The sequence below is a fragment of the Channa argus genome, chromosome 5 (genome assembly GCF_033026475.1).
Source record: "Channa argus isolate prfri chromosome 5, Channa argus male v1.0, whole genome shotgun sequence".
NCBI classification, from domain to species: domain Eukaryota; kingdom Metazoa; phylum Chordata; class Actinopteri; order Anabantiformes; family Channidae; genus Channa; species Channa argus.
The window spans coordinates 27,023,533-27,038,756 of NC_090201.1; the positions used below are offsets into that span (position 1 = coordinate 27,023,533).

A 15,224-nucleotide genomic window follows, 5' to 3' on the forward strand; every position below is an offset into this window, starting at 1 on the left:
AAAAAAAACACCATGAACTTCGTATTGCAGTTTTTATTTGATCTTACAGAAATTTCCTGTCACTAGATTTAAATCACTGTGAGAAAACTGATCAGGAAGGAAACAAACTTAGGCTACTGACAGACAGTCAAAGGAAAACGCCGGAGTATCAGAAACTCATAGGGTCTTTCAGAAACTACACTTCGAACAAAGATTCATTCACCGGAAAGACAAAACACAGGAAACATTGTGCAGTGTGACTGTGACAGGATGTGGCTTATTTTGAGCCAATACAGATTTATAACGTTGATTGTAATAACCCACTCTCAGTTCAGTGATACTAGAACTTTATTTACTCAGTCTGTTTGTTCGTTCATAGGTCAAACGGGCATTTTGACTAAATGCTAAAAAACCCTTTGTGTCTCAAACATTTCCGACATTTAAATGTCCCACGTCTCCAAGTCACTGATGTAAGTCAGCAGGTTGTAGCAACCAGAAATCTTGGTGTGATTTCTGAACACTGAGCTGTTTTTTTTTTTAGTAGTCACATTAAAAATAAACGATCTAAAATAAAGCTGTTAATTCCCGTCAGGCCTGATGTTTCCTGGCTCCTGCTGTGGGTGGTTGACTGTTGAGTAGAGAGGCTCCTCTGCAGATACTCTGCAGCTGTACTTCACGTTGGAATACTCACAGTGAGTGGAGCTGGGTCTGAGGGCCGATGTCTCATCATCAGCGTTTTTAAATCCAATGACAGAGTAGCACATGGAGGCGGACGGGTCCATGGGAAAGTTGGCCGTGGCATAAATCGTCAAAACGTTGTCTAAGTCTGGCTGATGCAGATGCTCCTGTATGTCCTCATAGATATAATCCTTTAAGAGAAGAGGGAAAACTACAGTTTGAATAGTTCACATCCAATTCTAACAGGAAGCACCATCCGTCAAATGGTCCCAAACAGTGCAATTAGAAATCAATCAAAAGCAGGTTAATAGCTGCACGTAACACATTTAGCCTAATGTACTTCAGACTTAAAGCCGACTAATTTAAAAAGTGTTTCTAATAACCTCAACTACATTTCTCCACATCCTCAAATATTTTCTCAGCTGTAACATTTCATAGTATTTACTTTGAGATCTGTAAATATCCGTTTATCTCATCTGTCAGCTTCCAGAATGAACTAAGACCAGTTGAACTCTTCTTTGGTTTTCTTGTCAGACTGGTTTTGGCCTCTGACTTTTTCCCCATTGTCCCCATCATTAAAGTTCATCACTGTACCTTCGTGTCTGACTGGTGCTTCAGTCTGTATTTATTACATAATAGTTATTGGGAGTTTTAATTAGAGCTCCGGCTCATATGTGTATTTAATCAACAACACCTGGAAATTATTTTGCCAGTTTGATGATAGAGGTTATAGTTCAGTTGAGTTAGACTCTTTTTTATTAGCGAACACATGTAGAAAAACCCAGATTTTTCCATCATGCTTCAATGTCAGAATTGTAGGTTTGATAGCAATTTATTTTTAATTGATACACTGAGACAAATTGTACATTTACACTAACCTCATTATTTTTCTGTGCTGCTCCAGTGTTTGTGTTTTTTGAAGATGAAAACCCTAAAAGGAAGAGAACAAAAATAAACAGATATCAAATGAAATTATTTTGAATAATAATTTTACTAACTCCTACTAATATGATTAAACTAAACTAAACTAAACTGTGTTTTCCCGAAAAACAGCAAAGATGAGGAACTTTCAGTCATAAATTCATGTCTAGTCAACAATATCAGCTTTAAAGTTAAATGGCATGTGTGTGTTTCAAGATGTTCTCACGTTTGTAAAAAATGATCAAAATCAGGACAATCAGCAGCAGCAGCAGTGTTACACAGACGACCACAATAATGACTGAAGAACCTGCAACATAAACCGCACAACAATAAAAACACATTAACAGCTGAAGCTGTATGTATTACAAATTTCAGTGTAATTTTGCACAAACTAGTTTGAAGAAATAATTAGAAATACTGTAAACCCACCAACCCCCTGAGATTTCAGACCGTTACCAGGACTCGCAGCAGATGTCGTTTGCGTGGTTGAAGAAACAGGAGAGGTGCGTGGTGCCACTGCAAACAAACACAAGTGCATTTAAGCTGCAAGTGAAAGCATTTTTTAAATGAACCAGCTCTTATGAAAGGACAGAGAGCTTTGAGAAAAACAGAGAAAGTTCATTCTGATACTGAATCCATTTATAAATATTAGGAATAGGTAGCAATGTTGGTCTGTGGGGGTCCACAATAGTGTTTCCATGAACAAAGTCAGTATTTCTCTGTATTTCTCAGTTCACTGGCCTGAAAAGAATAAATTATTGGCATGATTATCCTGTTTCATGTGATGTGTACATTTCTTGACCAAAAATAGAAAAACCAAAAAGTTGCTAGTTTCAGTTCCCTCTATGTCAAAAAGCCCATCAGCGAATGAACGTTAACTAACAATCTGAAAGTGCAAGATGCTTCTGAAATTCAATTTTTCCGCATCGTAATAAACCTCTTTGGTGTTGTGTTGCTAGAGCAGTGCAGGCAGTGTTGCATGTGTGTGAACACTGCTACAGAAATGTCCATATGTATTTGCAGTCTATGAACTTAGGCAGGATAATTCTATTTATATTACTCTGACTTAGATGGGTTTGAAGAAGCACGTTGCTCAAAGTACAACTGACTACACATAACTTGTTTCACCGAATGTGAACTGACCCCTGCACAGAATAAGACAAAGAAAACAGATAAAAGCTTTGTGGGTGAGCAGATCTAAACCAGCCAATGTTCCGGCACGAAAATAACAAGACAAGCCACAGATGGTCAGACGTAACAAACACCGTCAATAACTGCATTTTCACTTTAGTTTAATTTTGCTTTAGTTTAAGTAAAGAAATAATTTTGTCCAATTTTTATCAATAAAATCTCAGAAAAGAACCAGATGTTTTTTAAAAATAATTTTCTCTGAATCAACATCATATACTACTGGAAAGTGTGAAAGTCAATAACATTGCGATCAGAGTGTTTGGTTAAGGTTTGAAGCTTTAGTAGATGCTGTTTGTTAAGTTGTTGGCCTCCAACAGTCTGGACCAGGGTCAGAGGACACACATGAAAATAGCAGGACTCACCCACAGTCATCACAAATCTGTGGAGAAATGTTTTGCTGCTTTTGGGTTCAGCGCTTTCTCCTCCACACCAGTATGTCCCACTGTCCTCTGCTGTTACTTCCCTCAGTGTTATGGTGAGATTTTTCTTTTTTGTGTCATCTTTCAGGGAAAATCTGTCATGGAGACCTTTATTCTGGGTGGTTACCACAGTTCTACACAGGGATGGATCTTCTCCCTTACAGATGAATTTCTCGGAGAAAGTGTTTATGCTGTAATTACACCAGTATGTGAAATCCTGTCCAACAGTTGGGGATCTTGTGAATTTAATAATTTCTGTAGACAACAAAGACATAAAAACAGTAAACGTGGTCTATAAAAAGTATTTGGCAGCAGTTTCATTTACTATGATTAATCCTCAGATGCTGCAGGTGTATTTTACTTACTTTCAACCTTTAGTTGTATTTTTCTCAGAGCTACATTGTATTTTTCTTTATATGATCTGACTCCACACCAGTAGTCACCGTTATCATCTAAGGACACGTCCCTGATGGAGATGCTGCGGTTGTTGTTTGTGAGAGTGAACCTCCCTTTTGATTTTGTCGATAAAACGTCCTCACAGATGGACTTTTTCTCTTTGCAGAAAAACATGATGCTGTGTTCATTTCCTGACTTATTGCACACGATGCTGGTTTTAGCTGTGTTGTATGTAGTGTGTGTAAATGGTTCCAGGCAGACGTCAGCCTCTGTAAATGAATCAGAAAAGTTAACACATGACAAAACTACCTATCATCCCACTCACATACATTACAGTTTTTTGGATTTTATTTCTGATCTTCTGACTAGAGGATGAGTTTTTCTAGAGATTTCTTTTATTTAAAAAAAAGGCAAAAATAATGGTAACAAGCTTCACATGTATGTAACGTGTCTAACACGAGTTTTTAAAGTATTTCATCTGGATTCAACACTTTTTATTGACCGATGAAAAGCAGAAAAACAAACTGCAATGTGTTTTGTGGCAGTTAAATTTTATGTTTTCACTTTTAATTAGACATGTTGTAATGTTAAAAAAAACACATTTTATGACAAACTTAGTCTCTTACCAACTTTCAGTTTCTGTTTCTTTGCATTTGGGCCTTGTTCAAACTGCTTGATGTACAAACTAAGTAAATCATCTTTTGTATCGGGGTTCAGAAACCTTCTGCACGCATCCACAGTACTTTGCATAGTTGTTTTTTGATCACATGATTTTTGCCCAGATTTGTGACATTTGCAGGTGAATATAGCCAATCCATCTGTGCATCCTTTCACTTTTGATGAGGCCTCACAACCTGCAACCAAAATAAATGTTTATATCATGTCAGACACTGGAACAATGTGCCAGTCACTGCTGAAGTCAGAATGAACTCTATCAGTGCAGACTAGACAGATTAGATCATAAAGATAAATCACATGGTGGGTTTTGTTTGCTGCTCCATTAATGACAAACCAGATGATGATAATCACACAAATCTGCAGTTGCTCTCAGCTCTGTGTAGAGTTGTGCTGTACTTCAGTTCATTCTTTTGGTTTTACTGCTAGAAAATGTGTCTGCAGGTTTGAAAGATCATCGAGCTGCATTTGTCCCAAGCTGTGTTCTACACACAATCCACTACCCGCTCGGCACTGACAGTCAAAACACCGAAGGCATTTAGCCCTTTTGATATTTCCTGGAAGAGCTGGTGGTGACCAAAAAAACTGACCTCAGATGGACAGAAACTTAATTAAACTAAATTAGTGGCAATGATGCTATTTGGGCAGTGGATGTCTATTTAGCAAATATTTGTTTTCTACTTTAGAGTCGATAGATGGTAAACGTCGTCTGCACTTACACGGCACTTTTCTTTTTACTCTTCTTACTCAAATGGTAAACCAAAGCACTTTTCATCGCTTCTCATTCACCCATTCACACTCACACACTGGTGGTCTCCAGTCAGTCAAACTCATGCAAGTAAGGAGACACGGCTGGGCACTTCAAACCAGGGAATCTATAGCCTTCATATTACCAGCGATTTGTTATGCAGGTTTCTGAGTACGCTGAGAATGACTTGACGTCCAAGAGCATTCAAACATGGTTCTAATATCCACATATTCACTTAAATTAGCAGCTGTCTTATAATCATTGATACTAAATGTACAGTACTGTCACAAACTTCCAAACAGATCTTCATTTACTACAACTTCTGGCTGTTGTAATTTAGCTATAAGTTGAATTGACATGTGTGCGTGTCAATCTTTAATTATTCAATATGGTTTAATTTCCTATAATAAACTTTATATTTAGTCAACCTATGACTGTAAAGGAGAGTATAAATTAAAAGAGACTGGTTGTAGTTTGAGAAGCAGTGCAAATGTAAAACCAACACTGAGACAGTAAAGAAATACAAGAACAACAAAAACCACTAGTGAAGTACAGCGTAAAGTGAGATACTCATATTTATCAGATCTCTAATTTGTGAAATGCGGTGGTTGAAATCTTTTTACCTGTCAGCAGAGAAAGGATGAGTAGAAGAGAGCTCCGCATTCTGTTCATCATTCAGCTGATTTCCTCAGAAAGCTTATTTAACTCTTAAAACTTTCTGTTCATCAATTCCTCTTTTCATTCGGTCAGTGAGCTCCACCTTGTGAACAGCTGGGCTTCCTGTCTTCATTTTCACTTTTATCTACCCATGTTCTTCTTTCCTGCTCATTTGTCTTTCACTAAGCGTGTTTGTATATTACCGAACTGTCTGTGTGGTTTTCCTTATTAATTTTCCAAAACTCTGCAGTGAGACACTAAATAGTTACTGCAGAAAACTCTTTACCCCTGTAAAATTACTCCATAGCGCATTAGTACAAACATTTAATTATGACCTATTATGCACATTTTAATGTTAGAGACCTGCTGCAGCCGAGCTAATTATAAAGTAGAAAGTCAGGAGCTGTATGGATGGATCGATGCAGCATGTGACACACGACAGCATTTGCTTCCTGTTTCCCGATTTGGTTTCTGTGCCAGTTTCATCCTTGCTGTGTTTGCTCTCATTAACATTTTGCACTCAAATTCCTATTTTCGTTTTTTTAATCTCAATTTCTGATGTTCAAAATGTGCCTTCCACTCTCTGCTCTGCTGAGCTGTGTCCTGGGGAGGAGAAAGCAAACACTGCTGTACCGTGTCTGCACACTAATGATCTGTTCCACATGAGCTGTCAAGCTCTATTTATTTACTACTAATATCAATTAGCAAATGAGACATGTTTAAGGAGCCACACTGCTGCCGGGATTATGTTTGCAGGTTTCATACAGATGTCGGAAGGTATCTCGTCATATTATTAAACTGAGATATTCTATAGAAAAAATAACACGATATCTTGAGTGGATATTTAAAGACAAAGCAATTGACAGTGAAGACTAAAAAGTGTTGTTAGTTCAAAGGAGCCTATTTTTTAGATATTTGTCATCAATTTATTGGCCGATGATTAGTTATTTTCTACAGGAAAATATTTTGTATTGTTTTTTTAATATCTCTTAATGAACAACTGATTTTGTCCAGTACAGCAGCGGGTTTTCAACCAGTTGTCCACGGCCTGCTGGTGGTGCCTGAAGGTATTACAGGTGGCCTCTGACCATGGTCATGTCGGTTATGTAGTTTCATATAATGTATGTTTTTTTTTCCACACAAATTCATTTTTATTAGTTGTTATTTGTAAATAATGAAATTCACAGAAATATATACAATTTAGAAAAACTTTCAGGATTTAAACAGTGTTTTGTACATTTTAGATTGCATCCCTGGCATCACATGCATATGTATAACGTGCAGATATTAGTTTACTGACAAGCATCTAAAAGGCTTATTAACTGATATTGCAACAAAAAAAAGTTTACAAAAATATTATTTGAACACACAAAGATAAGGATGCAGGAAACCACCTGATGCAATGGTAGCTTTGACACTCACGAGCTCACGCACATTTTACAGACATTGTACGAGGGGGGGGCTCAAAGGATAAAGTCCAGATAATGTCCCACTCAGATGTAAACTTTTTGTAAACCAAACATTTAAATATGCTAAAAGTAAAACAAGAGACAAAATGTTAAAAAGCAATGTTGTTGCTGCCTCTAATCTCTGAACTCAGCTCTGAGTATATGTGTGGGGGATGTGGGGGGGGGTCCTGCTGTGGCAGGTTTGCAGTAGAATAGAGAGGGATATCAGGGGATGTGGGTGTGTTATTGACTGTAGTGCATGTAAAGCATTGGTCAATTTCCAATATAGTGGAATATATTTTATCATTAACTTCATCAGAGCTGCCTTCACACGGGGTTTCAGTTGCATGTTTGAAGGCCGAGGGATTTGTGGGAAAGTTGGCCAAGACATAAGTGCTTTTCATTGCAGTTCCCCAGTCTTTCTTCTGGGGGGGCTCTTGTATCTCTGCATACACATGATCCTTCCAGAGAGAAAAACACGGGATTAATCATTTCTATAAACAGAATAATAACATGAAACCACAGTTTGACTGCCTCTAAAACAACTAACTGTTTGGTTCATAGTGTGGTGGACACTTCATTTTCCTCTTGGTACTTTAAGTTTTCTAGCACATAAACAGGCAGAGCTGCTCTGGCTTCACAGCAGCTACAACATCCGGTGAAACTGAAGTTTTGAATTTGTAAAGTAGCAAAAACAACTAACTAGGCAGCAAAGATGCTCGGTGATATCAGTGTTGTTAATGGAAAGATGTCAGACTGTTTTTATGAAGCTCCATCATTGCGCTAGATGCTATTGATCACAGTAAATCCTACAACAGGCATAAATAAATAGAAAAAAAGCTTATTAGATAAATCTGTTCACTTACCTTTTTGTTGTTTGTGATTTTTATACCTGACAGAGAGAAATAAAAGAGATATAAGAGAAACAGTGTGTTGGTGTTGATATCTGTGGGAATATGTTTAGTTTATGAATTACAATTGAATTAAATTGGGAAAAAAACGCTCTTACAAAAGTAGACAAGAACCAAAATGAACACGACCAGCACACCCACAGAAACGACCCCACGTAAACGAGATCCAGCTGCAAGACAAAACCACACAACAACAGGACGATGAGCTGAATTTAAGCCACCTACATCAAGTCGTATGTCTGATATGTAGAATTGTGGGAGTTGTCAGCCACATAAACTTCTATCTCCTCCTTCTGCAGTAGATCATTAAAAACAGAAGCACTTTTTCACCTTGAGTCTCAGCAGATGCTGTAGTTGACTGATTAGAAGTATTAGCAGTTGTTACAGTAGGTAGAGTCTCTGTAAATAGAATAGAACCGTAAAAAAATGATAAAAGCTAAATAAATAAATAGAGTCAGGTTCATAAATGTCACAAGAGGGATAAGCTTTTTGGTATTGGGCCTTTGTACACCACCAGACTGAATTTGAAATAAAACACTGAAGATCTGAGCAAATTCGACTTTCAGCTTTAATTCAAGGTGTTTGACAAATGTGGAGCATTAACCACTGAGCAATTACAGCCATTTTCATACTCTCATTTTTGTGGCTCATTAATAATGACGCTAATGACTGACAAGCAGTTGGATGGTCAGATGTGGCCTGTTCCTTTGTTGGTCTATAGCCCCTGTCACATGCACTGGAAGCCTGACATTCTCCTGGCTTTGTCTGGACGGGGTTCTTCTGAGAATGCAAATTTCTGAGTGAAATGCTGCCAAATTTATCTGGACTTTATCCTTTGAGCCTCCTCAAAGCTTGTGAGTGTCAAAGTCTACAGTCAAGAGACGGCTTCACAACAAGGTGCAAACCACTGGTAATGCACAAGAACTGAAAGGCCAGATTAGACTGTGAAAATGCCTAGAAGAGCCTCTGCAGTTCTGGAAGATTCGCTGGACTGATGAAACCAAGATGAACTTGAAGGAAAGGAACATCTCATGATTCAAAGCATCATATCCTCCGTCCACCATCGTCGAGGCAGAGTTATGGCATAGGCCATGTATAGGGCCATACTCTGTTAAGATTCAGCCAAATGCTGCTGATGGGTTAACTGAGAAGATGCTCCTTCATATTGCGGAGAGATAATGACCCAAAACATACAGCGAAACCTACCCAAGACTTCCTCAAGTCAAAGAGACGAGATGTTCTTCACTGCCCAAGTCAATCACCTGATCTCAAGCCAATAGAGAGACTTTGCATATCATTGCATTTTTATACAATTTACATTCAGTGTTCTACTATATGATACTTGATGTCCTCTCAAATGAGACCGAAGGCGAGTAGGCTGAAGCCAAAGCTCAATCACTGCAAAGGGTTTTGTATTGAATGTAATCCACATGTTGGTTTGTTCTATTGTTTAAGAGCCAGCAAAAATAATAAAAATTCCTGAATGGTTAGTGCCACACTTCAGTCTCAGCCCTTGAATTAAAGCTGAAAATCTCGATTTTGTTACTGTACAGAGGCCAAATGCCAAAAAACATCATCCAATAACTGTGAAACTGAGTGTAATGATCAAAAATTCTTTGTTAAAGAGAAAAATCAGAAGTCGTCATCATGAGCCTGGAACTGGAACAGACTCAACAGGGTTTCTGTGTAAACTTGTGAACCCCTGCCTCAGCTTAAACAGATGACACCTTCCTGTCCTGCAGCAGGTTTCAGAAAACAGAAATACTTCCTTAGTGAGTCTTAGATGCAGTAGTCTACTGGTTGAAGCATCAGAAGCTGTAAACAAGGTTAAGATTACAAATGTAAAAGCAAAATATATGAAATAAAAATACACATTAACAGATGTTGACCAAAATTCAGGAAATTTCCCATTTATCTTGTAATTATGGGCCTTGGAGTATAACTTTACTGTCTGGCTCAAGTTTTGATTACATTTAGTTTGGTTTGAAGTTGATCGCCAGAAGCTGAATGATTCTCAGAAGCCTTGTTAATGTAGCAACCTATAAGTAATCAGCTATTTTATTTTGATGCTGGTGAGCATCTTCCAAAGTGGACGTCTCTGCTGTTGACGGGACTTTCACCTGCTACAGGTGAACGTCACTATCTCTCACACGGCCTACTGCACTTTGAACAGGGGTCAGATTATATACAAATGATCTAATGACATCAGCACTCACCAACAGTCAAAACTAGTTTGTTGAAGAGTTGGTTTCTTCGCTTTTCGTCACTGGTTCCTGCTCCACACCAGTATGTCCCAGTGTCCTCTGCTGTTAGATTCCTCACTGTTACTGTGATGTTTCTCTCCTCTCTGTCATCCTCAATGCTCAACTTCCCAGTCTTCATGTTTGGCTTCAAAATGTTGACCAGCTGTTCACATACATATGGATCTTCTCCCTTACAGATGAATTTGTTAACAGGAGCATCCTCTGGGTAACTGCACCAGTAGGTCAGAGTCTGTCCAACAGCTGAGGATCTTTTAATGACACTGATGTCTGAAGGTAGAAAGAAACAGCTAAAACATGTTTTAACCTTTCAACATTTTCCTTCACTTTTAAACAAGCACACGAGACATCAGTGTATATTGTATGTTGATTTACAAAACAGCTTTTAGCATTTTCTCTGCTCTCACTTTTAAACCATTACTTGGACACTAAAGATCACTGAGTGTAGAAGGTATTTCTTAAATCTTTGAACAACCTTCACTGCTAACATAACATCTTCATACTTTTAACTTATATTAAATCAGCCTGGTGAAAGGTAACAAGCTCACACATCTAGTTTTTGTCTAACTCATGTAGAAAGAAACCAAATCTCTAGTAGTTATGAATCACTCACTTTGAACCTCCAGTTGTATTCTCTGAAGAGCTGCACGATAATTTCCTTGATTTGGTTTCACTCCACACCAGTAGACACCAGCATCCTGAGAGGACACGTCACTGATGGACATGTTGAAGCCACTGTTGTTGTCAGTGAGACTGAAGCTCCCATTTGATTTTACAGTTGTTGATAAAATGTCTTCACAGATGAAACCGTTGTCTTTGCAGAAAAACCTGACTCTGTTTCCTTTGTCTGTACATAAGATGGTGGTTTGAGCCGTTGTGTATGTAGTGTGATTAAATGTGGTGTGTTGGCAGTTGTCATCATCTGAAGAGAAAATGTAAAAAAGTTAATGTCTAAAATTAACATTGTACAAAGATGATTTAAATATTTGTTATGCAGATATTCAGTAAATGTTTTTTTTCATTATTATAATCTGTTATTATCATTATATTTGCTGGTCCTTCCACGTATTTGTGTTTTCTAACAAATCTCTAGTTCTTTAATAGCAGCTGCTGAGGCCTCTGTTCACTGCTCAGCAAACAGCAAACAGAAACAAAGTAGCATTTAGCAGCTAAAGAGAAGAATTTTCTGACAGGTGGTGATGTTAGATACAAACATGCTCCAAATTAATGATCATGTTTCTTTCTAAAATGTCCCGTCTATTGACTTCAAATGTATGTTAATGTGTCCATGCTGCAACTTGTTTGTGGTGTCCAGAGTTGTTAAAAAAAATATTTTGAAATTAAAGGTAAAATTTACAGCAATTCAATTTTATTTTCAGAGAAGCTCTGTTCTCTGAAAACTAACCTTCACTGTCAGCTTCACCAGCAGTTAGGCAAACTACTCTGAATGTGTAATTAGTTACTATTGGAGTTTTTAGCTGTGTGTCTCTCTGTGTTCGTCCTGAGATGGACTCGAGACCTGTGTGCAGGGTGGACCCTGCTTCTCACCCACTGACAGCTGAGATAACCTCCAGCCCCCCATGACCCTGAACAGGATGAGTAGTTGATAACAGAGGCAACAATGAGTTTGCAAAGTTCTTTAATCCTCAGTCGTCTTTCTGACATTTGTGTTTTTAAGCTCAGGGCTTCGTCCTGGATGTTCTACGATGCAGATTTGTCTAGTTTTTTAGTTTCCCTAACGACTCTTTGATTCATAGGGCAGCTCAGGAGGAGAAGCAGTCGTAAATAAATGTTAGGGTCGGGGGTTTGATCCCCAGCCGTCCATTTGTTGAAGTGTCCTTGGGGAAAATGCTGAACCCCCACATTGCCCCTGATGTATTAGGTTGGTGCCTTCCATGGCAGCTCCACCACTGGTTTATAAGTGTTTGAGTGAACGTCTGAATGAGAAGCAACATTGAAAAGTGTTTTGTCCAAGTGCAGACCATTGGACTTTCAGATGTTTACATGGACAGTTAATCATCAAACCACTGTCATTAGTTATTTAATAACTGTAAAATCATAACTAATGATAGAATGTCTTTCTAAAATGTACCTATGAAGTTTTGGTCATAGCACATCGTCATCAGTGGTGGTTTGGCTTAAACAGCCAGGCTCATATACAGCTACAGCTGTGTGGGATTATTCTAGAAGACAAGTTATCCAGAAGTAATGAAATGGACAAATTTTACTTTGAAAGCTGTAGAGGACAAGTCAGAAGACTTTAGGATTTGAGAACATTTGCTTCTATGTAAAATTAAATACAATGAATAATACTATGTGTTGTATAGTTTTTATGTTCTGTATGTTTTATTAGTGTTTTATCAAACTTCACATCAACAATGATCATAGTAACATTTGCATATCACATTAAAACAGTAACAAAGAGTTTTAACAAAACACTTGTGAGACAGTAAAAAAGATGCAGATTTTCTTACCCATATCCAATTCCAGTTCAGTGATTTCAGGGGCTGAGACACTGTCTCTATGAAACTGACACTGCTGCTTCCCAAAATCCTCCCGTTGCAGTTGTTTGAAGATCACCCTGAGATGTTGGTTTGTTGTATCATGGTACAGAAACCATTTCCCTTTGTTTTCCCACTCATCTCTCTGAGTACTTCGTAAAGTTTCTTTCGGAGTAACTACATCAATCATATGATATTTTGTGATACTTGTATTGTTGTATCCACAGATGAATTCAATCCATCCATTTAAACATCCCTTCATTTTAGATGGGGCTTCACTTCCTGTTGATCAAAGAGACATTTGGTGTCAGATTCTGAAATAATCCCTGTTTCTTAACATGCTGGCAACAAAACAGAAACTGTCTGGATCATGAAAGTAAAGAGACTTTTAGGTTTATTTAGCAGATTGTAGCATTGTTAAGTTAAACTAATTGTATTTTTTCATTTACACATTTAACGTACTGACATTTTCTGTGACATTTTCTTTAGGGAAGTATTTTGACAATCACCTCAGATCTGTAACTTCTTCTGATTGTGAAATTATCCCTGTTGTCTCACTTTGTTGTGTATCAAGAAAACAAACTGTCTGGATCGTGATCTGGTTCTTTCTGAGAATGATCTAAAAAGCACTTTGCTCTCAAACTCTTAAACTTATCCACTCAGTTATACCTGCACCTAATAAATAATGAGTAATACTCAGTCTTTGAAGTATTTGTTTAGAAGCTACCTGCCTTAAACTGGTTCTATTCCTGTAATGACAACAAAGTTTAAACTAATGTTAAAAAATACAGTGTATATATAAATATATATATTTTTTCACCTTCCATCAGCAAAAAAAGTAGAAGAAAACTCTTCATCGTGGTGGTTTTGGATGCTGAGCTCTTACGTCCTACACTTTGATATTTCAGATTCCTCTTGTCTGTGTGTCTTCACACTGTGTTTCCTGTATCTCTGCTGCAGGTTTAAGAACTTGTTACCCCCACTTTTCTGTCTGTCCACCCCTGCTGTTCTTAATCATCACTCCTTCCTCATTAAACTTTGCTAATGTCATTGACAATAAACAGGAACTCAGTTGTGACAAAGAAAGAAAAGCCACAACATGCTTCAGTGTATTTCTGAGTCTATTTGTGAGAAAGTTTTTCTGGTGGTTGACGCACTTCCTGTTAAGACCATAAGACTGTTCTTAAGCTTAGTCCTGGAAATAGAAGTACTGCTCAATGGAGATCAGATAGTTTGATGAAACAAATAGGTATCATATAGTATTCTACTGTGAAAATCCAGATCAGAAACATTCTGCACTGAAACTGTGCTCAGTCTGAGACGCTGCTGATTGGTCACATTCAGATTTGTGATCATGTGTCTTTACTTTTTATGCTTTTCAAGGACACTGTTTGTGAAAAGATTGATGAGGATTGAAATGATTGATGTTGGATGAAATGTTTGCGCTTGATACTGTAGAGAAACCAAGATACAGTAGTTTTTTGTAAAGTATTGTTGGTACAGAAATAATCTGCATTAAACTGTAAGTTCTCACTTTGTTGCTCACAAACACAAGATTGTGGAAGTGATGTCATATACACACAACTACATTTTAGAAAAGATACAATTTTGTTTCCAGGTTGTCATCTGCTAATTTAACTCTGCATCTTGTTACTATATAACAAGAAGCAAGTATTTGTATAAGTACTGTAAAGCTACACCATTATTACAAAGTTGTTTTTTAAACCTGCCATCACTGAGAGAAAAAGCAGAAGAAGCCTGTTCATCATGTCGTCATGTCTAAATTGGAGGCTGACACCTTCCATCCAGATTACTCGTCTCTTTCTGGTTATTTCAGTTTCCTCTTGTCGGTTTTTCTTAACAGTTGGTTAAGTTGTACATTGTTTCCTGAATTACTGTATTTAGCTGAAACTTCTTGCTGCCACTTCTCTTTTTTAAATCTTAATCATACGTCCTTCCTCTGTGGTTAAAAGAAAATGTGTGGTTAAAGATTCTGAGAAAAACAACTTTTGTAACTTCTACACAGTTTAACACAATATTTCAGAAATAATAAGAATATTATCTTAATGTTTCACTTCTTGGTCAAATGATATGAAGCCAATGAAATAATAGAATGCGAGGCCTGTTATTCTACTGTGAAAATCCAGATCAGAAACATTCTGCACTGAAACTGTCTGACATGGTTTGGTGGTAGAGTTGTGAAAAACTTCCTCCTGCTGTAAGTGTGATGTGTCCTGTTCCTGTCAGTGTGTAACTTTGCCAAAACAATGTCGGACTCTTTGTTTCCCACATCGTTTGCTGGGCACCAACTAGACAGAGTAAACGTACAGCCGCATGTGGTTGAATGACGACATGTACATGTCGTCATTCAACCGCTGGCTGTCTAGGTGATGCCCAGCAAACGACGTGGGAAACATAAATAATTGGAAACGTTTTTGG

At 37.7% G+C, this 15,224-nt stretch overlaps 2 protein-coding genes across 2 annotated transcripts; both read right to left on the reverse strand.

The window, feature by feature from the left end:
• Positions 1-18: 18 nt before the first annotated feature.
• On the reverse strand, positions 19-5,943 carry LOC137127727 (CMRF35-like molecule 8). Its single transcript, XM_067505078.1, has 8 exons — positions 5,631-5,943; positions 4,211-4,438; positions 3,554-3,853; positions 3,132-3,443; positions 2,008-2,094; positions 1,805-1,885; positions 1,536-1,588; positions 19-848 (listed from the first exon to the last, which is right to left on the reverse strand). Exons 1-8 carry the CDS (start codon positions 5,680-5,682, stop codon positions 558-560), a joined length of 1,404 nt encoding a protein of 467 aa, XP_067361179.1. The 5' UTR covers positions 5,683-5,943; the 3' UTR covers positions 19-557.
• Positions 5,944-6,617: 674 nt separating this feature from the next.
• LOC137128209 (uncharacterized) lies at positions 6,618-13,835 on the reverse strand. Its single transcript, XM_067506032.1, has 8 exons — positions 13,606-13,835; positions 12,759-13,067; positions 10,898-11,206; positions 10,240-10,554; positions 8,354-8,422; positions 8,122-8,193; positions 7,979-8,004; positions 6,618-7,573 (listed from the first exon to the last, which is right to left on the reverse strand). The coding sequence occupies exons 1-8, from the start codon at positions 13,640-13,642 to the stop codon at positions 7,223-7,225; spliced, it is 1,488 nt and encodes a 495-aa protein (XP_067362133.1). The 5' UTR covers positions 13,643-13,835; the 3' UTR covers positions 6,618-7,222.
• Between the last annotated feature and the right edge of the window lie 1,389 nt (positions 13,836-15,224).